The sequence below is a fragment of the Notamacropus eugenii genome, chromosome 3 (assembly GCF_028372415.1).
Source record: "Notamacropus eugenii isolate mMacEug1 chromosome 3, mMacEug1.pri_v2, whole genome shotgun sequence".
NCBI classification, from domain to species: Eukaryota; Metazoa; Chordata; class Mammalia; order Diprotodontia; family Macropodidae; genus Notamacropus; species Notamacropus eugenii.
In genome coordinates, this window is record NC_092874.1 from 286,955,042 (window position 1) to 286,979,006 (window position 23,965).

The 23,965-nt window shown below is 41.9% G+C and overlaps 1 protein-coding gene across 5 annotated transcripts in view; it reads left to right on the forward strand.

The window, feature by feature from the left end:
* TXNRD1 (thioredoxin reductase 1) overlaps positions 1-23,965 on the forward strand; it is a 160,934-nt gene that overhangs the window by 112,116 nt on the left and 24,853 nt on the right. For 4 of the 5 annotated variants that reach the window (XM_072655789.1, XM_072655787.1, XM_072655788.1 and 1 more), the window contains 4 exons: positions 9,441-9,563; positions 12,246-12,318; positions 17,154-17,273; positions 23,788-23,930. In XM_072655789.1, the coding sequence (XP_072511890.1) occupies positions 9,477-9,563; positions 12,246-12,318; positions 17,154-17,273; positions 23,788-23,930 (423 nt within the window). In that variant the 5' untranslated portion in view covers positions 9,441-9,476. Of the gene's footprint in view, positions 1-6,538; positions 6,624-9,440; positions 9,564-12,245; positions 12,319-17,153; positions 17,274-23,787; positions 23,931-23,965 lie in introns of all 5 variants that reach the window. The other variant, XM_072655790.1, reaches the window with a different exon arrangement.

A 23,965-nucleotide genomic window follows, 5' to 3' on the forward strand; every position in this document is an offset into this window, starting at 1 on the left:
CTCAGTAAATTCTAGCTATTATCATAATTCTTGTTTTCTGGTCCAATCCATTTTTTTAAGAGACAAGGAAATTGAGGCCTGGGGGTCACTGAGCTAGTTAGTGGCAATTGGGGCTTGAACCCAGTTTCCTCTGACTCCTGGTGCCGTATTACTTTCACTTGACTTCTGCACATTCTCTTGTTTTGACTGTACCTTGAGATTCACACCCAGTGGATGTTTCCTTCTGTCCAAGACCATCCCCCCATCTCTGTCCCTCCGTGTCTGGCTCAGGTGCAGACACCTTTCCTGGGCTGATTCAGAATTGCTCCTCTGCAGCGTTTTATCCCAATATTGGTGCGACCTTAGATAAGATCACAGGGCAAACCATTGCTGGGCTGGCTCCTTGGGTGGAAGCCATGGGAAGGCTGAAGCTTGTTAGTACTTGTAACTGTCTAGCATGTGGTGATGAATGACCTGCCTTGTTTGGGAAAATGCTGCCAAGAGTGAGGGTCATTAAGAGAGCAAGAACCTTGAAGAAACCTGAAGTGGAGATTGAAGTGGTGTTTTTTTTTCCTCCCCGAAGCATCTTAGTATAGGGAAGTCTGTAGAATTTTGCCATCAGATACTTAGTGTCTTGAGTAATTTTAAGTATTTTATGCATGAAATAGTAAGTAATGATACAACTTTTTGAAAATACTGTAGTATGTATAAGAAAGTGCAGGAAAGTGATGGTAAGACTTGGGGGAAGGGGAGAGAGATTTCGGGGTTTGTGTTAATATTACAAGGACCGGGGCCATCAATTGATGTATTTTTGTCATATTTTACTATAATTTCTCTGATCTGTGCACAGGCTGCTTTAAATACAAAAACTACAAGTAAATTTTATAATTTTATTTTGAAATAAAAGTTTTCATCATACTATCTTTTGCCTAATGGATAAAAAAATGCACTGAATCAATGGATGCAGCTTGGTCTTTTGAAGTATTCTTAAATTTCCTTGTAACTGAGGAATAGTGACTATTAAAAATATTTCTAAATGGGGTCACACAGAGTCAGATGTGACTGAAACAACTTAGAAACAATGGAAATCAATCAACCAACAAACACATGCTGACGAGATATGCGCTGTTTTGGGTGCTAAGGATACGAAAACTAAACAGACCCTGTCCTTAGGGAGCTTCAGTTCTTTTGGAGGTTACGTACAGAAGAAACAGATTAAAAAAGAAAGAGGGGAAGAGACTCCAGAATTTTGTCCTTTCCTCTCTATCAAATCCAGCACCTAGCTCAAATGCCTGGCACATAAGTAGGTGCTTAATAAATACTAATTGATCGATTTTGATTCTGCAGTTCATTTCTATAATAAATAAGTGGAGAAAGCATTTATTAAGTACTGATCCCAGAAAAGGGACAAAGACTGGAGGCTGATGAGCTGAAAGGCTGTAAATGCCACAGCTCTTGGTGACATCTCCATGTATCGGCCTGGTCTCCCTTTAGTTGGATGTCATTTTTTCTAGAGAGTTCAGACATCTGTTGAGGTGACACATCCAGGAAGTTGGAGAATATTCACCTGTGTGGAAATGACCCAGTTTATAAACATGCAGCAAGAAGGTGACTTTTAGGCATGGAAGAGCTGCTCGGAGTGCAGTGATGACTCCTGACCATTGTTCCCGTGGCCTGGGTACACCTCGGCTATGTCAATTGTTTGGATTTCTCTTTGGGTGACATCTTTTTCCCACTTCCCGTTCACTTGGTAAACAACCTGGCTGCCAGTTACACGCCTCATTTTCTGAGGTTTCCTGATACCCAGGCACTGCCTCAGTGCTATTTAGAGTTCATGTAAACAGTTGGCAACTGTCTTCTTCCACACCTGGTGCCCATTTTCCTTTGTTTATTTTCTTTTTACACCTCTGTAGTTTCCAAATGCTTTTACCTTCCTCTCCAAAGAACCATCCCTGGAGGAGACACTGAGGCTGATGACTTGGTGCAGCTCTGTCTAACTTCAATCCAATTCATACACGTTGGGGCATCACCGTTGTGACAGCTTTGGTCCTCTTCAAAAAGTGAAGGGTGGGCAGCAACCACAAAGAATGAAACTCCGAGTCCTTGGGATGTCTTCGTCCTAGTCCAGCTGGGGGAGGATTGGGTAGGGTTGAGGCATGATCACCCAGGGAGTAACATAGGAAGGGGCAGAGATCCATCTCTTTACTGCGGGTTTCTTACTTCCAAAAAGTTCTGCCTGCCTAATGACTGCTTCGTAAAGATGAATGACTAGTTCTAGGTGGAAGTGATTGAATGAGCTGTGCTGAAGAGCAGTTCTGTGTGATGTAGGGGTGAGTGTGTGTCTGAGAGCCTCCACCCTCTGAGAAGTCCAGATATCTACATCCTAGGGCTGATTGTCAGCCAGTGACTGTCAAGGAGGGGAGCTTTTTTCCTTTCAAAATGATTGTCCTGCTTGTACTGTGAGTAACAAATTATTATTAGCACGCAGTGATAATAGTGCTGGGTCCAGAGTCAGGGAATCCCAGTTAAAATCCTGGCATTGCTATTTGCTGTGTTTGTGACCCTGGGCAAGTCAGCTTTCTTGCACTGGGCCTCAGTTTCCTCATCTGTAAAATTAGGGGGTTAGTCTTGGATGACTTTGAAGGTCCCTTGTTATCTCTAAATCTTTGATCCTGTGATTGAAATTAGTTTCCTTTGGGTGCGGAGGATACACATTTTGTCTTTTTAATGTGTAGTTGAAATGTCTTTCCTGGTTCTGCATCTCCCCTCCCTCTTTGTGCCCCGGCCCCCAGAGCCTTTTCTCTGAGATTGCCTTCCATTGTGTCTGTGTATCTTGTATGTACCTAGATACTGACCACTAGGTGGCGCCATAGTGCATAGAGCGCCAGGCCTGAACTCAGGAAGACTCATCTTCCTGGGTTCAAATCTAGCCTCTGACACTTAGTAACTATGACCCTAGGCAAGTCACTTTATCCTATTTGCCTCAGTTTCCTCATCTGTAAAGTGAGCTGGAGAAGGAAATGGCAAATCACTCCAGTATCTCTGCCAAGAAAACCTGAAATGAGGTCATGAAGAGCCAGACATGACTAAAAATGAATACCAACCAAATTCCTAGTTATTTTCACTTTCTCTTTTCCATTCCAATGTATAGCCCTTGAAGGTAGGGAAACAGCCTTTTGCCTTTCTTCCTGTCTCTAGCTCTTACTTGGCTCACTTCCTGGCATGGAGAAAGCGCTTGATAAATGCTTCTTGACTGACTCCATTTCATGGAGTGGTCATTGGATCATAGTTCTAGAGCAAGAAGAAACCTCCGAGGCCATCTAATTCATTGTTGTTTAGTCGTTTCAGGCATACCTGATCTTTTGTGACCCCATTTGGGGTTTTCTTGGCAAAGATCCTGGGATGGTTCGCCATTTCCTTCTCTGACTCATTTTACAGCTGAGGAAACTGAGGCTAAGTGACTTGTCCAGGGTCACACAATGAGTGTCAGGCTAGATTTGGACTCTGGAAGATGTCTTCCGGACTCCACTGCACCACCATAAGAAGGGAGTTTGCCTTCTAATAGAGGCAATGAAACTCAGTCAGCTGATGAAGTCATGGATTTAGAGCTAGAAGTCACCATGGGAGTAAGTCATGTGGTTCAGTGTCCCTGCATGTACACATTAAAAATCACTTGCCTAAAGTCACAGGACAATAGATATTAGCGGTAGGATTCAAACCTGCCTCCTCTGACTCCAGATTCGAGATTCTTTCCATTCTACTATTGCTGTCTGTTTATAAACTCCTTAGGACCTGGGACAAAGTCATTTTCCATCTTTGTATACTTGATCCCTTATAGGGTGTCCTTTGAATTCATTTGAAGTTGAGATCTGGAGGTGGGTCAGAGAGGAGGTCTAATAGTAGTCTTCTTGGTTACCAGCCCTTGGCATGGTTCCTTCCACACAGTAGGTGTTCGATATTCATTGAATTGGATAGAAATCGAAATTTGTCAGTGGGCCAAGGAGGAAGCAGTGGCCTGATTTTTTTGAAAGAGAAGATAAGCGCTTGGAGGCTATTGAACCAGGCACTGGGGACGTCATTGCCTGGGATGAGTAAGACCTTACTGTAAGGAGAGGTAGAAACCTCCTTGGATTAAGTTACTGAAGAAAATGCAAGTCATTTGCATAAATTAATATGGGGTTTTACCTGGAACCAGAAGAGATAACCCCACTGGGAAGGGGAAGTTGGACATTTGGGTGTGTTCTGCGGAGAGGGAGGTTAAATAGGGAACCTGAATACATTTGAAGGAAGAGATCTTTTTTTTTTTTTTTTTGATGGTGGGGAACTGAAAGCCATTGTTGAAAAGACTGAATGTGAATCCTTGGCAAAAATGTACTAAGGGGAAGGAAGAAGGAAGCTCTGGAGAGACCACAGACCACAGTCAGGAAGTGTGAGAGCTCCCACCTTCAGTGAGAAATTTACAGCAGTCAGTCTGTGTGTGGGGAAGTGTTGATATTTGTTGAGTTTGGGTGAAGAAAGGAAAATGTTAAGAAATGAAGGCAGAGAAGGGAGAGGGCCAGATGATGCCTTGTCTTCTTAATAAAAAGCTTCGTCCTGCTATGTTTTATTTGAACTTCGTTGTTGCAGCCATTCAGATATTGGAACAGAAATCAAAGAGACAACATGGATATGATTTTAAAAAACATTATTTAATATATTATTTTCTCCAGTTACATATAAAAAACAATTTTTAACATTCCTTTTTAAAACTTTGAGTTCCAAATTTTCTCCCTTTCTCTCTTTCCACCTGCCTCATTGAGAAGGCAAGCCATTTGATATAGGTTATACATGTGTAGTCAAGCAAAACACAGTTCCGTATTAGTCTTGTGAAAGAAAACATAGACCAAAAAATCAAGAAAAATGAAGGAAAAAAAGTATGCTTCAGTGTGTGTTCAGAAACCATCATTTCTTTCTTCATCTTAAGTGCTTCCGAGTTGTCTTGGATCACTGTATTGCTGAGAATAGCTGACCATCCTACAGTATTGCTGTTACTTTGTATGTGGCACTTTGCATCAGCTCATGTTATTCTTTCCGGGTTTTTCTGAGAGGTTTTTCTGCTTGTCATTTCTTGTAGCACAAGAGTATTCCATCATAATCACATTACACAATTTGTTCAGAACGGACATGATTCTAAACTAAAATAAAAGCCCTCCCCAGAAGCAAACCAAATGGCAGACATTGCTTAAGCAGCTGTCTCTTTCCACAGTGGTCCTCTTGTTTCGTCCTGGGCATACCCAAGAAATGATTCTTTTTTAGCTAGACTCAAGTGATCAAAGGTGTGATTCTATTTGGTAGAAGGAAATATGACTTGGAAATAGAATATGACCGAGGGGTAATAGATGAGCCGTCTGGGGGCTGGGGCAGTGATTTACATTGGTCTGATGTGGGTTAATTTGCACACATGGAGAAGAGTTTTGATTTGTCAAAGCCACCATGAGTCCATCTTGGAGGAAGGTAATGTTTCAGCTCTTGGTTACTGAGGATGAAGTGTGGTAATTGATCAGGCGAGCAAATATTTCTTTCATGCAAGCTAGAATAGCCTCCTAGCGTTTGTTTATTAAGTCCCTACTATGTGCTAAGGAGCCATGGTCCCTGATCTGGGGAGTTTCTGATTTATCTTCCTAGCTGCTCAGACCCAGTGGTTGTCAGACCCTGCCTTTTTGTTCCCCTCAAGCTGTCTCCCCAAGGGAAGCAGCTTTGAGGTGGGACCCTTCTCCATTCCTTGTTCTTGTTGTCCATTTGGCCTTGAGAAAGAATATTAAGTATTGCCTCAGTGGGACCTCCCAGTCAGTTGTAGTCAGCATGACAGGGCATTTCCTCAGGAGGTGTTTTATAGGTGACCTTAAGGGAGGTTTCACTTAGTGGGTTGCTGGTTTTAGTTTCTGTTTCCCTGATAACAGTCTTCTCCAATCTCTTGGTCAGAATGACTGGGCTTCTGGGCATAAGTGAAATGACTTTATGATCATACTTAAATCTTGACTCATCTGAGGGTGTGAAGACGGAAAGATGGTGTACAAACAACGTCTCAAGCATAGCTTTGTTGGTGTGTCTGTGTTTGCCAGACACAGGATGTCTTTTGGTTTTCCTGTTATGTTATCTTAAAAATTACTCTTTCCCCTTTATGCTCATTAGGACAATTAAAAATAATCAGACATGTTGACTTGCTTTGTTAAGTTTAAGATTCCTGCTGCCTGTCCCAGTGAGTGTTATAAAATGAGAGGCAGGTCATCTGCTCCAAACCTCTTGTTGTACAGATGAGTCAACTGAGGCCCAGGGGAGAGCATAGGGACTTTGACCCTGAACTGGAAAGGGCCTTGGAGGGCAGAGTAGTACTACCCTTTTATTTTACATTTACAGAAACTGAGATTCAGGGAGGATGTGGTTTGCCCATGGTCACAAAGGGACTAAGCTTGGGTCTGAGGTGGGAATCTGACTGCAGAGCCCAGGGCTCTTTCCCACCATACCCCACTGCCTCACATATTGCCTGCCTTCCATACTGAATTCTGTTTTCCTCCCACAGTGCCTTGTTTTGAAGGTGGAACATCATTCACAATGCCCTTTGGATACTGGCTTTGCTTACCCACCTTTGACTTTCCGCCTGCCAGGTATTCTTGTGTCTGGTACCAGCATTGCTGGGTCCCTGGTGCTTTCATGTTGTCCCCTGAGCAGCCCCCACCAGTGCCCTCAAGAAGGAGACAGAGGCGCTGCCCGGGTGCGGTCCCTCCTCCCCAAGCTGCCCCCTGGCAGCTGCTCACACCCCAGTCCCCTCCTGCTGATCCCAACTCCTGCCTGCTGCCCCCTCCATCTGGTAGCAGGAGAGCCGTTCAGGCTGAGCCGGTAAGTGGAGGGGCTGCCTTTCCTTCTTCCTCTCTTCCCTCTGGTCCCATTTCTCTTTCCATAGGACTGTCAGCACAGTCCTGGAAAGGATCTTAGGAATCATCTCATTCAGTCCCCCTTTAACACATGAGGAAATGGAGGGCCAGGGAGGTTAGAGCCATGATTCGAACCCTGGTCTTCTGCCTCCAATCCCAGAGCACTTTCCTTGTCCTCATTGCCTTTTATAATAAAATCATCCAATTTTTCATGACAGTATGATATTTTCCTTTACAGTAAAGAAACACAGATGAAAAATTTTACACAACCCAATGCCACCTCGCATTCCTCTAGTGCCTGAGTTATAAAGGGCAGGTTCTTAAATTATATTACATTCCCAAAGCTGTTTTCACCAGCTAGGGTGAAACAGGGCCAAATGTGGATAAGAAATACTGAGTGATTTCTTCTGAGCTCCCCCATTTAATTAAAACGGTAATTCTTTAGGACTGGAAACCTTAATATGCAAAGAATATAAATTTGCCCATCCTAAAGCTACACAAAAGACTTAATGGGGCATAGAAGCGAAACAAACCCACTTTGCAAATTACCTCTGTCACAATGGATTGTAGCAGCCTCCGTCTAGAATATTAATCCACAGGAAAGGTGAAACGAGGATGGTTTGTGTCCATGTGTAAACTTTTTTTTTTGCTTCACCATATAGGACCTATAACGAGTCCTAAAAATAGTCTCTGAAAATCTTTCGATGGTATAGTCATAGTGCTTGGCACCTACCTTTGTTCTGGTGGGACTGCCCTCCTGGTTCCCTGCCTTCCCTAGCCCATCCTTGGCCACCCTCTCCCTGGGGAATGATATAAAAAATTCTTTTGACTACCTGTTAAATTATAAGGCTTCTAGGAAGAAAGGACTTGTCTTTATGCCTGCAGGTATTGTGCTTTTTCCAGAGACCCAGCCTAATTTTTTATTTTAATGTAAATGAATTTTTTGGGAAGTTTTTTATATCAATTTTTAATATCAGTTTTTATCATTTTTTCGTTATGTCAGTTTTTTACATCGATGTCAGTATCCAGTGGTTCCCCCTTTCCCCACATTCATGCCTTCCATTGTAACAGAGATGTTCAGTGAGGGAGTTAGGCCCTGTCTGACTGTGTATGCCTCATTCCACACCTGTCGTCTACCAATGGTTCAGATTCAGTCAAAGGACTGTACTTGAGGACCTAGAGGGCCACTTGTGGCCTCAAGGCCCCAGATCCTCCTCCCTGGTAGAGGATAGCAGCTGACATTTTCCAGAGTCTTAAGGTTCACATAATGCCTTTATAGTATCTCACTTGATCTTGTGACAACCCATCGAGGTAGGTACTGCTGTAGTCTTTGTCTTACAGAGGAGGACTTTGTCTCAGAGTTTCTTGGTGTCTTGCCTGGTGCTTACATGGCTTGGAGGTATCAGCAGGCCTTTGAACTCAGGTCTTCCCTTGTTCTGCCAAGTCTTTCATTCTTTCTTCCAATGTTTGCTTTGGACCTTTATGTTCAGGAGACCTTGGTCTGGGGAACTCTTGGTATAAGAAAAGTCCTTCCAGTGCTGGTTAGCAATTTAAAGAACCCCCAAATGTACTGGTCTCTTGTTTTTTACATCCCTTTTCTCTACCTTGCCTAAGAGGCATCCCTTTGTAAGCAGTGATGTACTAGAAAATGTTTAACAACCAGCTCTAGGGGGGAGGAGATGCATACTTGACACACTTTTAACTTCAGTGTGCTTTAACATTTTTTCATCCTTTTCACAAATCTAGAAAGCAATGAAAACTGAATTAAGCCCTTATTTATAGCATTTGCCAATTTCAAGGGAGACAAATGCCCCTCACCTGAAAATTTGAACCATCCGCTTGGCTCTGTTTGAGTTGACTTTAACCTGTAAGAGAGAATTTTTTAAATGGGGCAGAACAAGCATTTAAACAAAACTTAACCAACACGTCAACCAAGTATGACTTGTTCTGCCCCCATAGTCCTTCACCTCTACAAAAAAGAAAAGGAAGTACCTTTTCTTCTCTCATCTTTGAGAAATGAACTTGGCGATGATAATTATACAGTGGAATGTTTATATTCTGAACTTTTATTTTTCTGTATATTCCCAAATCTGCTTATTTTACATTCTATAAATTCATCTCAACTTCATTTTTTTGACAACTGTTGTGCAGCTTATAATCCTAGAAAGCCACCTGGGGCACAGAGAGGGTAAGTTACTCACTCTGAGTCACACAGCCTGAGTGGGTTGGAGGCAGGATTTGAACTTGGGTCTTCATGAAACCCAGCCCACTTCTCTATTCACTATGCAGTACTGCTTTTCCACTGAGGGTCGGTGGAATATGTAAAGTTCGTAGGGAGAAGTAAGAAAACTCTCCCCCTAAATCCAAAGACGTCTGCTGATGATCTCTAAAAGACTTAACACTTGTATTGTGGTATCGGGGACCAAGAAGAACACACAATAATTTTGGTCATTTGTGATGTTTTATTCTAAACAGTGGGTTTCTTGGAGTCCCTGTTGAGAGGGGTCTTCTTTGGAGTGAAATGTTTTCCCTTTTTGTTTTTTCCTTCAGGTCAATAAGGAAGACATATCTCAAAATCTTCTCAGAATGAATGGGTCGGATGAGACCCCCGAGTCCTATGATTATGACCTAATTATCATCGGAGGGGGTTCTGGAGGCCTGGCTGCTGCCAAGGTACGTGCATTGGGAGTGACTTCCCTAACCCACCAGCGAATGAGTTGTCTGTTGGTGAAAGGGATGATGGGACATCATACAGAAAAGGAAACTGAGTTCCAGGAAATTAAAAAAGACAAAAACCTCAAAACACATCCAGGATTATAGGACCAGAGATTTAGAGCCCAAAGGGACTTCAAAAACCTATTTACTTCAGATTTCATGAGGAAACTGTGACAGGCTCTATCCACTATGCCATGTAGATTTCTACTAGTAGGTAATTGAATATGTAAAACTGCTGGGGACCAGAAAGAAAGACATCTCCATCTATGTAACTGATCTCTTAGTCTGGAAGCAGTTTTTCCAGCTTAGGGGCAATACTGATGGAGATACTGCTCTTTCCCTTCTCTGTTTGATCAGTCAAGTCAGCAAGCATTAATTAATATTGCCTAGTGCTCATAAGACACTTTATGTGACTATCTCATTTAACCCTTGGGGGAGGTGTGTGCTAGTCCTATACCTGTTTTACAGGTGAATACACTAAGAACAGCAAACTGCAGAGTTGGAATTGGGAAGCTGGATCCTCAAATCCAGCCTCAGACACCTACTAGCTGTATTCTCCTAGGCTAGTCATTTCACCCTGCTTGCTACAGTTTCCTCATCTGTACAATGAGCTGGAGAAGGAAATGGCAAACCACTCTAGTATCCTTGCCAAGAGAACCCCAGGTGGAGTCACAAAGAGTCAGACAGACATGACTGAAGATGACTGAACAGCAAATACTGAGGTTGAGAAAGACTTGCCCAGGGATTTGAACGTGGGTCTTCCTGACTCTAAAACTAGCACTCTGTGCAGTCCGTCTATGCAGTCTCTATGCTAAGGCCTGGGGCTACAGAGACAAAATGAGATAGTTCCTGTCCTCAGGGAGCTTATGTGCTAATAGGAGAGACCACTTGAGTGTATAAAGTGTATATAGAAAATATTACTATAAGGTAAGTGGAAGGGGCAGGCACTGACAGCTGGTGGAACAAGGCCTCCTCTAGTTTTAATCAATAAGTACTTAATAATCGCCTGCTATGTGATGTGCCTGCAGGGAAATCAGGTGGAGGTGATGATGAGGGGGTGTTTCCTCATGTCATAGGTGGGAGAGGAAAGATTCATCTTCCCAAGGCCACACACTGTCAGTCATTCGTTAGAAAAAGTTTTCCATCCCATTCTCCTCATTTGAGCAGCTGAAGGCTCCAGGCAATTGACATCCAACAGTTGTGATCCTGTGAATCTCCCATGAGGTGAGGGAAAAGGGAAATGAGATTATTCAGGGAAATTTAGAAGTGGAGGGTCCCAGCCCTGAAGGTAGGGGCTAAATGCGCCGCTGTTGCTCCATCCAAGGGCCTGAATGAAGGTGAGCCTGTGCGTTTGAAGAGGGCTTGAGGACCATGGTCTCAGACCATCTGCTGTAACATCTGCCAGGAGCAAATGAAGTGGTTACCAGGGAGGGAGGATTAAAAAGAAACCAAGATAGGCAAAAAAATTTCTCTTTTGTTTTAAAGTTAAGATTCAGGTGCCCATTGCCTTGCTAATACCAGGGATTGGGTTTAGGTCAGGGGTTAAATTTGATAAATATTTATTGGGCCTATTATATGCGCCAAGTACTGTGCTGGGTGCTGGGCATACAGAGACAAAAATGAATGAATGAATGAATGAGTAAGTATTTATTAAGTACCTGCTCTCCCCCGGGCAATGTGGAGCAGATAATCATTTCACTCATAACTTTACATTTTTAGTTCACTGAGAGGGGAAATGATTTGTCCAAAGTCACACAGCCATGATGAGTCAGACTCAGAACTTAAACCTTAGGTCTTCCTGATTTCAAGACCGGCCCTCCTTTCTCCTTACTGCCAGGCTTCCTCTCACATAGAGATTCTTTTCAACACAGAGGTAATGTTTCCACCGAAGAACAAACCTGTTGAGAAACACATCAGATTCTTGAGGTTCATTGGAAAGGAGCTTGGTTCTGGAGTCAGAGCCTCTGGGTTCAAATTTGACCTCGGATGTCTGTTACTAGTGGACCCTGTTAGACAAGTCATCACCTTCCTGGCCTGAACAGGTTGTACTCTATGAATTTGGAGGTTCCTTTTAATTCTGATCTATGATCCTATGATTTGGTGACACTGTAGACAGGACAGACCATACCTGAGAAGTAGCCTTTACAGCAAGGATGATGCTTGACAGTTTCATAAGAAAAACCTCTCCCATTCAGCCTTAACTAAATGTAGCAACAGCTTCTTTGTTGGATATGGTTAAATCAACTTCCGATCTCTTCATAAAGAACACATAGTGACAAGGGCTCTCGGGAATTAACATATCTCTTGTTCTTGGTCACTTAAGTTTTTTTGGAAATAACCTGAGCTTTTCCTGTTATTGCTTAATTATTAAATGGAGTGCCTATGATGTCTGACTTAGGCAATAATTTTCTAGGGTGAAATTTCATTGCACATTTTAAGACTGCCCCAAGTACCTCTCTGAATATCTTTTCATTTTCATCCCAGTTATGGTAATGACCTTGGCATATGAAGTTTTGCTGGGATTAATAACTGGTCATGCTTCAGTCATTAAGGCTTAATGAAAAACAACATGGCCCTTTAACTACAAGACACTTTCCAGTCTTGTTTTTGGATATTAATTTTATTAAATTTGTTCCCCAGGAAGCAGCCAAATATGGCAAGAAGATCATGGTGCTAGATTTCGTCACTCCTACTCCTCTTGGAAATAGATGGGGTGAGTTTCTCTCATTATCTCAGAAGCATGTCTGTGGGAATGAGGTTTGTTTTATTTTTTTAATCTATGAAATCATTTGCTAATGAAACCCATTAATGAACTGGTCTCGTCTAGCAGTTGGGCCGAGTTGAATCAGGTTGGTGTTTCTCATTGGCATCCACTTTTATTAAGTACTGCCAAGTTGGGTTTACTGGTTTGGAATATCAATGAACATGTTGCCACAAGCAAGCCTTTGACTACGGGTCAAGCCTTTGGGCCAACTTGGTTCACCCAAGAGTTGAGCAAGGTCTCCACGACCTGGCTTCAGATCTCTCTCCCCTTGTTCCACAGTTAGAAAAGCAGAAACCTGAATTAGGACACTATCTTCTTCTGGTTCCTATAAAACCAGCATCCTCATTGCAAGGTCATTACAGCTTATTGACTTCTCCGCTGACATTCTCATTTAAAAGGCCATTTACCATCCCTTGGCATTTGAAGAAAAAGTTTTATTCACACCTTTGTTTTTTGCCTTGTGGTCGGCTCTGGCTATGTTCCTCCCCACAGTGACCCAACAGAGAGGGTTTCGTTTTCTTTTTAAAATGCTAGTTCTTTATGAATAGTAATATTGCATATATGCATGCATATTTAGCTGTATACGTATGCATATGTAAATATACGTATTCACACGTATATGTTTGCACATACACATATATACTTATATATGTGTGTATATATATTTTCATACACACACACACATACAGAGATCAGCCACTGGAGTAAAGGCTCACTATTTGCATGTAAGTAGATTCCCAACTATTTATGCATTGTATAGTTATTTTGAATGTTTATTTTTTGGAAAAAAAATTATTTTCTTAACAATCTTTTTTAAAACACTTTTAGGTTCCAAATTCTCTGTCTCCCTCAGGCCCTCCCCCACCTACTGAGAAGGCAAACACTATGATATCAACTATACATGTGAAATCACGCAGAACATATTTCCGTATTAGCTGTGTCACCAAAAAAGCAATAAAACGTAGAAAGTGAGAAAATTATACTTCAGTTTTTGCACTCAGAGTTCATCCCTTCTCTCTGGGGAGTGAATAACATTTTATAGTATGAGTCCTTTGGAAGAGAGTTTCTTTAACAAAGCAAATCAGTTAAACAAAACCAGCCCTGTGTGCGACGTTCTGCCCTCTGCCGTTCTGTCGGGGCAGGAGACACTTCAGCAGATCTTCCCCAGAGACAAGATAAATCATTACAATTTTGCATCATTCTTTCTAATACTGTTTTGTCGTTACGTAGAGCCCTCCTCTTAAAGGTGCTAATGCAGACGAGCCGCTCTCTTCATCACAGTAACTTTGTATACCAATAAATGGCAGATGTGGCGCTATTCTACACATCTTCCGGAACCTTGAATTTGCAGTCAGAGGAATTGGGTTTAAATCCCTCTTCTTCCCACCTTCTCTCTGTTTACATTTTCTTATCTATTAAATGATAGGGCTGAACTCAGTGACCTCAGAGATTGATTTTAGCTTTCATGCTGTGATCCACGGTGTTTCAAGGTTTGTTTTGGATAAATCGGAAACCTAAGTCTCTGGCATCTCTCTCTCACCCTTTCACCCTAAATTAACCTTGAGATCCCTTCACGCATGGGACATTTAGAGGAAGCTGGGGACTGGTGGATAGCTTGCTGGACTTGGAATCAAGAAGATCTAACTCCAGCTGTGTGACCTTTGACATTTGTCTCTTAACCTCAGTCTTTTCCAGTTTCCTAATTTTCGAAATGGGAATAATAGTTGTACCTGCCTCCCAGGGTAGTCGTGAGGATCAAACCAAAAAATATTTGTAAAGTCTTTTGCAGACCTTAAAGCACTATTTATTTATTTCCTGAATTTATTTATTCATTTTTAGTTTACAACATTCAGTTCCATAAGCTTTTGAGTTTTTAAGTTTTTTTCCCCCCTCTCTTCCCTCCCCTCTGCTCAGTAGGGTGTGCAGTCTATTATAGGCTATATATATAGATTCATATTAAGCATATTTTCACATTAGTCATGTTGTAAAGAAGAATTATAACCAATGGAATGAACTGCGAGAAAGAAGAAACAAAACAAAAAAGAGAGGAAATAGTAAGCTTTGATCTGTAATCAGACTACATAACTCTTTCTCTGGATGGCTCTTTCCATCATGAGCCTTTTGGAGTTATCTTAGAACCTTACGTTGCTGAGAAGAGCTGAATCTGTCAAAGTTAGTCCTTGCGCAGTGTGGCTGTAACTGTGTACAGAGTTCTGGTTCTGCTCACTTCACTCAGCATCAGTTCACATACGTCCTTCCAGGCCTCTCTGAAGTCTTCTTGTTCATCATTTCTTATGGCACAATAGTACTCCATTACATTCATATACCACAACTTGTTCAGCCATTCCCTAGTTGATGGGCATGCCCTCCATTTCCAGTTCTTGGCCACCACAAAGAGAGCTGCTGCAAATGTTTTTGTACACATGGGTCCTTAAAGCACTATTTAAATACCACTTATTATTATTATTAAAATTATATTAGAAAGAGAAAATAACAAATGAAAAGCACCCTGAAAGCCATATATGCCGTCGTTGTAATGACCAGTCTTGACGAAAGAAGCACTGAGGGAATGAGCTTCCTTTAGGTCAGAGGTTCTTAAACTGAGTTCTAGGAGCGTGGTTTGGTTTTTAAAAAATGTTTGGCTTAGCTTTTTTTTGCTATAATGTTAAAAATTATTTAAAGTTGAATTATAATAAATAAAAATGAATATAAATAATAAAATATAATAAAATAAATAATAAAGTAATAAATATAAGTAATAAAAAATATAAAAAATGAATATAATAAATCTGTCTATTTTAATGCATTTGAAAGCATGATTCTGAGGAGTCTAACCTTGACCATTCTGCCAAAGGGGTCCAGAAAGCCCCAAATAGGTTAAGAACCCCAGCTTTGGGTAGAGAGGTGAAGGGGGATGAGTACGGGGTGGAATGTTGCATCTGCTGTCAGACGTAGAGTGGCAACTAATTTTGTTGGACTGTTGCAAGGGAAAGTTCATTATATGGGGTAGGAAGGATGTTGTCTGGTATTGATGGCAATAACTGATGTAAAAAGGCATTAATAAAAAAAAACTTTAAGAAAGTAACCAAAAATAATGGTTAGGCAAAGTTGAAGGCTTTCTAACCCTAGTGATTTCATCCATAGAAACAGGGATATCGTTTCTTGCCCTGCCCTGCCTTAAAAGTTTATTGTGAGGATCACATGAGGTTATGTTCATAAAAGCCTTTTCAGAAGTCTAAAGCATGTTATTACTACCACCTAAGACTGGGAGGGATTAGAAGCTCTGCCCAAGGTTATGTGGCGGGTAAGTGGTGAAGATGGGGTTGGATTGTGGATCCTTCTCATCATTCCCCAGTCCCTGTCCATTGTTCTTTGTGGCTCAGAGAAATTACCGGGATTCTTTAGTAAATTGGCTGGTAAATGAGAAAGGGGGTCAGTGCTAAGGAATGGAATGATACATTTGGCCAGTGGGCTTTCCTGGACCACCCTGACTTGAAGAATAGACGTTTAATCATAACACATTTCATTCTTGATGGGTTAATTAGCTTTCAGCCTGCTGTAGTAGATAGGGGCTTTATGTCTTTAATCATGAACATTTACAGGGAGGAAGCCAATTCCATTTTTCATGCCTTCATAATTGCAAATGTGGGGAAACTAAATGACTCTCCTCCCTTGGGGTGTCTCCTTCTCTTGGCCTCTTGTCTCATACCCTGTGGTTTTCTTCCCTCTGGGAGTATTGAGGGGGCATGATGTCCAGGCTTGGGTTATTCATTCTGAGGAAGATGGGTTTTTGTTTTATCTGAATGTTGCCGGCAGGGTCACACTCTCATCTCTCCTTGCTTATTAACTGTTTGCCCTTGGATTGATCAATTCCCGAACCTCAGTTTCCTCTTCTGTAAAATGAAGGGATCAGACTTTCATTTTACATCATTTTCCTCGGGCCTCTGAAGTCCCTTCCAGCTCTCATTCTGGAATCCTGTGATTGTACTTTTTTTATCCCTTGGGCAGAACTAGGAAGGATTCATTGTTCTAGGTTTTCATTGACCCATCATGACCTGAATTCTCCCCAGATTTCCCATCTGTCTGATACACAAGGACAATTTTAATTTCTTTTCTCAGAGCTTGTTTTCCTTTCTGAAAATAGGGGTGGGCAGGCAGAGATGGGTAGTAGCAGCCTCAGAGGAAATGCCTAAAGATTAGGAAGAGAGAAAGATGGATCAATCAACTAAGCACCTATCAAATCCCCCCCAAGTGCTAGGCAACCTCTTGTACACATAAGCTGCAGAGCAGAGTCACCCTACTTTGGTGAAGGGCATTTACAAACTGGGAGTTCCCAACAGTGTTGAAATCACAAAATAAATACGCTAGGCACTTAAGCTCTCGATCCACAAGAAGACTACCTCTGCCCTGAAGGAGCTTACCTTCAACAGACATACTTTGTGCTTTCCATGTTACATAAATAAATATAAGTAAAGTAAAATGTGAACTCCTCAAAGACGGGACTTGGATTTTTCTCTTTATTTCCTCAGGGCCCAATAATAGGTGCTTTTTATGCTTGTTGAAAGGATGGATTAATATTAAATTAACAGATTATTACTAACTATTGATTTAAGCGCATCAGATAAATCACTTTTTAGATGAATTGGAACGTCAACCACACCGCTCAACACCATATCTAAAAAGTTGTGGAGTGGAATCGTAGTAATTCTTCCCATGGACTGTGTTGGGCATGATTTGGGCCATCAACTGTGCTGAAAGTATTTCTGTTTAAAATATCCTTGCAGGCCTCGGAGGGACATGTGTGAATGTGGGCTGTATACCTAAGAAACTCATGCACCAGGCGGCTCTGTTGGGGCAGGCCTTGCGAGATTCCCGCAAATACGGCTGGCAGGTCGAGGAGCAAGGTATGGAGATAAAGTCTGTTTATTCCATTTGTGGTTTGTAATGTTGATCTGTGATGGGTACCCTGGCCATTGTTAATGGCTTGGTATAATACATGTGAAGGTGGTTTTCATAGCACTCTCCCTCTCTCCTCTACTTTCTGTTTTTCTCTCCTTTCTCTCCCTTCTCTCTTCTCTTTGTCTCCTGTCTCCTTTCTCTCCCCCTTTCTTCTCTCTTCTCCTCTTCCTTCCCACTCCTTCCCTTGTACTCTTTTTCTTCAAGTAACTTAGGCTTATTATAAAGCCTTAGCAATGAATGCACAGGGAGTGGAATCTTGCTGTACCCAAGAGCTGGAGAATCTTCCAATTTCAAAGATCTGGGGGCCTTTGCATTTGAATCCTCCCCATTTTATGTTGTCCTATTAAATGCCCCCAGCCTCTGTGCTCCTCTGGAGAGACTCATCATTGATTTTCAGGGGTCGTGGAGAGTGTTGGAGCTGAGGCCTGGCTTGTGGGCAGACATTTCCCCTCCCCGTTTCTCAGTGTGTGGGCAGCGCTTCTGAGAGGAGTCTGGGCTGCCATGACAGGCATTCAAGATTAAGTGATGCTGCTGGGGTCGGGAGATTGGGTTTAGGACCAGGACACCTGGGGTCACCTCCCACCTCTGTCATTTACCGCGAGTGTGATCATGGGCAAGCCTTTAACCTGCCTAGGACCTGGGCTTCTTCTCTGGAATCTGAGAGATGATCCTTGGAGTTCCCTCATAGCTCTAAATGTAAGATCCAGGTATCTGGTTCAAATTCCTCCTCTTTTGTTTACTACCTGGGTGATGTTAGGCACTTGCCTTACTTTAGGGCTAACCTGGAGCTTTCCAAACTATCCTACTTAGCTGTGCTTCTTTCTGGTTGTCCTTTTATTTCTTTTTTTTGCATATAAATTTATTTATTTTCAGTTTTCAACATTTATTTCCACAAAATTTTCAATTTCAAATTTTCTCCCCATTTCCCCCTCCCCTCACCCCAGGACATTATGTATGCTGATTACCCTTTCCTCCAGTCTGCCCTTCCTTCTATTACTACCCCTCCCCTTCCCCCTTATCCCCTTTCCTTCTATTTTCCTGGAGGGCAAGATAGATTTCTATACCTCTTTGCCTGTATATTTTTATTTCTTTTTCTAAAGATGCTTTAGTGACCCTTATCTAGGTTTTTTTTTTTCCAGAGAGAAGGGATAGGAACTAGACTGATTTCATGGGTGTAGAGAACTCCCCTCTACCAACAGGTCAGCATTTTCTCTGTAACTTATCGTATTAGAGAGTTATCTGAAGCATCAGAAGGGTAAGTTGACTAGCCCAGGATCGCACAGCCGTTATGTGTCAGAGGCAGGTCTTCTTGGCTTCACTGTCAACTCTCTATTCACTACACCTCCTTTACTCAAAAAGACTACTTTTTTTTTTTTGTTTTGAGACAGTCAGGGTTATGACTTGCCCAGGGTCATACATCTAGTGAATATCTGAGATCAGATTTGAACTCAGGTCCTTGATTCCAGGACCAATGCTCTATTATCCCTTGTGCTACCTGGCCACTGTTTAGACACACATTAGGTATCTGGAAAGTAGGTCAGTCATTAGCACTGTTACCAAAACTCTCATTAGCAGGGATTAATTGATCAAATTACCTAGCTAATACTTGGGAACCTGTTAGGTTATACAGTTAATAAGCTTCAGTAGAAGAAGGAAAGATGATCCTGTATATAAGTCCTGGATGGGAGAACCTTAACCTTGGGCATAGAATTTTAAAATGGGAAGGGACATTTAGACACCATAAAGTTCAACTGTTTATCTTTTCAGATGAGAAAAATTTTCCCCTTTCCTAGATTTGAGGTGAAATTTGCCACAGCAAGTTAAGAGGCCCAAGAACAAGGCATGCATGCATACACGTACGCGCATGCGTGCACTCAGCTCCTGAGCTGAAGTGAGCCTGCCACTCTTCAGGGGAGGAGGGCATTCAGAAAGACTCTTATGACTCCCTAGCAGCTTTCTAGAATGGAAAGTCTTGAAAAGGGAGTAGGAGGAATATTTGATGGATTGATGGAATTCCTAAGTCCCCTAGACTGTCTGCTCCCCGGTGCATGTCACAGACTCTTAAATCTGGGTGATAACGGTGTCACAGAGAGAGAACACAGCTCATAAACTGTTTATTCAGCCACGCGGTGATCTAAGACTCCAGTTTGCATTCAGCCTCATTGGATGTCGGCCCTAAACTTGCTGCTCTTATGAAAAGTGTTCCCAAACTGAGAAGGATTTCTTGATTTGCCCCAGACTTTTTTAGGAAACTGGTTTTAAAATCTTTAAAATTTTTTTTTTTTAAAGTACGTATGGTACATAAAGTACATACATAAAGGGAATAAATAGAATGTGCATGTTAGCTTGGCAGGGAGAGGAGGTCAGGGGAGGCTACGTGGGCTGGGGCTTGAAGGAGAGATTCTGATGAATACATGAGGAGAAAGCCTTCTGGCCAGGGGCTTCTGCTAGTGGATGCAGAGCCACACAGAGTCAGGTTTACTAGATTATAGCACTTGGGACAAGTAAGTACTGTGTGCTAAGGCTAGAAAGGGAGTTTGGGGCCAGGTAGAGAAAGACTGTAAAATACCAAAAGGGAGGTGGTTTATTTTTGTTCTCTGAGACTGTAGGGAAGGTAGAGTAGGGAAAGGACGTTGTCAAATCTGCCCTGTAGGAATGTCCTTATGACAACCTCTCTAGATTGGAGGGAGGTGGGGCGGGGGTAGAGGGGCTGGTTAGGAGGGCTTTGGGGTAGTGCAGGGGAGAAATGGTTAGGGCTTGAACCAGAGCGGTTGATAACTCTTTGCCTTTGCTATTGTGGGACATCTTTTCCAAGTGTACAGATTGGACCAGATGGCCCTGAATTCCTTTGCAATGCTAATTCTATGAAATAGAGCAGGAGTTAATGCTCATGTAAAAGCAGCTGGACAGATGTTTGTGCATAGGAAGAGACTTGTTGAATTCCTTTGGGTTTTTCTCTGCCGTTTATCAGAAGGCAGTGTGGCTCAGTGGAGAGATGGCCACTAGGGAAGCATCTGACACATATTGGCAGGGTGACCCTGACTAAGTTACTGAAATTTTCACCATCCCAGATCTCTAAGTCTAAACCAGGCAGAGAAGAAAGTCCCCTCCTGTGTTGGTAAAGGAGAGTTTCTTCATCCAGAAATACTCTACCCTGATAAAATCACAGGCCTCGTCCCTATGTAACTTAGTCCTAATCCCAGAATTTGGAGCTGAAAGAGACCTTGGACAACATCAAGGTGAAGTTTCTCATTTTACAGCTAAGTAGGTAAACTCCAGTTACCCCACATTATGCATCCTGGCCTCTTATCCATTTCTCCTTCTTCCTAGATTTGAGGTGAAATATAATATTTTTTTTCCCTTGTCAGCAAAGGCAACCTTGCTCCTATGTCATGCTCAGTTTCCTCAACTGTAAAAAGAGTGAGTGGTATTCTATGACCTTCCAAGCCCTTTCTGGTTCTAAATCTCTTTAGTCAATTAACTTTTCTGGACTCAGTTTCCTCATTTGTAAAATGACCTGTGGAGTACCTCCCAACTCCAAATCAGTGATCTCTCCTTCAGGCTCAGTTTCTTTGTCTGTCAAATGAAGGAACTGGACTAGACAGCTCATGAAAGGTTTTTTTTACAATTATTTTTTCATGTCAAAAATTATTTTTTATAAAATAAGGATTTCCTGTTTTTGATCATCTTTGAACTAGGTATTTGGGAATAGAAGTGGGGTCAGCTCTTAGCTATTGTGTTTGCTGACTCTCCACCATTGTGTGTGTGCGCGCGCACATGAAGCACATTAAACACAGAATTTATCTGGAATGAAGTCTCATATCCTTCATTTCACCCCATCACACCACATCCCCTGCCATCCACACATTTCCCTCTCTAAAGAAAGATAGCTAATTTATCTTTTTTTCTTTTTAAGTAAAGATTCAAATCAACAGCATTTAAAGTCTGAAGATCTTTTAAGCCATTTATAGCTTCCTTACATCAACTGGATGAAATTGATCTGTCTGCAAGATGAGGGTGTTTAATCTGATTGCTGAATGATTTCTTCCTTATAATTCCGAGTCTGCATCAGAGCTATCCGATGCTTTTATAAACCAAACCAGTCCACCTTCTTTCATTTGAAAACTCCAGATTTGAGAGGGGTTGGGGGGGGCGGGTCATGTGGCACAGTTGAACCTCACTAGATCAGATTCCTCCGGTAAATAGATAGATGGAACATCAGCAAATGTTTACCATGTGCCAGGATCCAACATTCCAATAAACATAATGCCCATTTATATCACACTTTAAGGTTTTCTGGATGCTTTTCTTATGACCCCTGTGAATTGGGTTAGTGTACAGAAATACGATGCCCATTTCACAACTGAGAAACCTGAGGATCCAAGACACCAAGTGACTTAATAGGAGAGGACTGGTATTGTCAACAGATGCCTGGCTCTGGAGTTTAGAGGACTTGGGTTCAGATTCTGACTGTGGCTGTTTGTTACCTCTGCGATCATGGACTTGTTTCCTTTTTCCTCATATGTAGAGTAAGGATGTTGGACCAGGTGCTAAGCTCCTGCCCAGCTCTAAATCTGTGATCCTAACTAAAGTGAGAATTCTTTAAGGTCACTATTTGTTACATACCTCCATTGTATTCATTTACAGTGATTTTTAAGGCAAACTTAGTCATTTTCACTCTGGCATTCACTCCAGTGGTAGAATGCCAGAGTCAGGAAGTCCTGAATTTGAATCCAGCTTTAGCTAGTCCTTAACTTTGTGACCCTGGGCAAGTCATTTACTATCTCAGTTTCCTTACCTCTAAAAGTAAAGAAGTTGATCTCTGTCCTAAGACCCCTTGTATCTCTAATCTGTGATCCCACAAAATTGATGGGTGCCCACTTTGGTTTCCAAGTTTTGGGTTGATTAGCTTGTTTTTGCTCTCATAAAGCTCTTAGATATTTTCAAGATTTTTTTGAAAAGCAGTTTGATTTTATGATCTTAATCAGTCTAGATTTTGTTTTGTTTTTAAATATTGATAATATCCCCTGATCAGTGGACCAAGGAAAGAGAAGATGGGGTGTGGGTGTGTATATTTAACATTTCCTTCTGTAGAAGCAGGAAATAGATAATTTGCTTTGAAGAAACCCAGTTTGTCAGTAGTTATTACTGTTTCCTTTCTGAATGATAACTTTTGGTAGTTAGGTTTCTTTAATAATTAGACTTGGTGAGAGACTTAGAACAGTGCCATCTACTGTTACAAAGTTGTAAGCTGAAGGCATGAGTCAGCTGGGTATATTTCAGATAGCTGTCCACCAACTATTTGTCTTAGAGTGATAAATTATGGGAGTACAACGGAAGGAATAAGTAATCAGTGATCAACTATCATATGAAAGGGATGTAAGCCTGGTTTGTTTTGAGGAAGCAAATGACTTAGTTCCCCCCCTTTAAAAAAACCCAATAAATATCTACAATATGTGTGTTCATCCTTCATTGCCAAAGAAGACCATGCCATCAGAGAAATAATGACACGACTTGCACTTGTCTTTGTTTTGAGTGGGGGAGGGCTGTGCAGGTCACCAGCCTCACTGCTCCTCCAGGGCCATCTGAATCCAGTGACCAGATAATAATCAGGACGACTGGAGATGACCCAGGATGAGGCAATTGGGGTGAAGTGACTTGCCCAAGGTCACACAACTAGTGAGTGTCAAGTGTATGAGGCTGGATTTGTAGCCAGGCCTTCCTGACTCCAGGGCCAGTGCTTTATTCACTTCACCACCTAGCTGCCCTAATGTCAGTCGTCATTAAAGCATTCTTTTGTTTGCTTTTTTCTAATTTGACAACTAGGTGCCGAGTGCCTCTTGGGAGGGTGGGAGCTGCCAAATGGTTATTGTCCCCTACAGTCAGCCTTATTTGTCATTATAGCATTTTAGAAAGGGGCTGGACCTGTGATTTCATTGCCATAGGAACCTCCCAGATGAGGACATTCCTTCTACCTGTTTGGGTCAGCGCTGCACCAGTGTGTATCAGAGGGGAGACTTGAATCCAGAGCTTTGGGGCTAGCTCTGGGTCCATTCTGCCATCTCTTTAGAAAAGGAAAAACTAATAAAGATAAAGCATAGTTCCAAATGATCAAAATACCAGGCTAGGGAAAAAAGTGATTTTAGTTCAGAGATAGCTGTGGTCTTAGTTATTTTAAACTGGAAAGCTCCCAGTATTTGTGGTCACCAGGGGTACACAGTGGATAGAAAGGAGGGGCTTGGAGTCAAGAAAATCCAAATTCTTCAATGTCATCTGTGAGATGGGAATAATCATAACACCTCTCAGGATTGTGGCAAATACTGAATGAGATGATACACGTAAAGCACTTTTGCAAATTGTAAATTGTTATAGAAATGCTAGTGGTTGTTATTATTTCAGATGGATCTAGAGTTGCTGGATTAAAAAAGCCAATTATCCTCTGCCTTGTTTCATCCACAGTCAAACATAATTGGGAAAGCATGACAGAAGCGGTCCAGAATTACATTGGCTCTCTGAACTGGGGTTACCGGGTAGCCTTACGGGAGAAGAAAGTCACCTATGAGAATGCTTACGGAGAATTTGTGGGCCCCCACAGGATTAAGGTAAACATCAGCTTGGTCAGCAGGAGCTGCCTTTG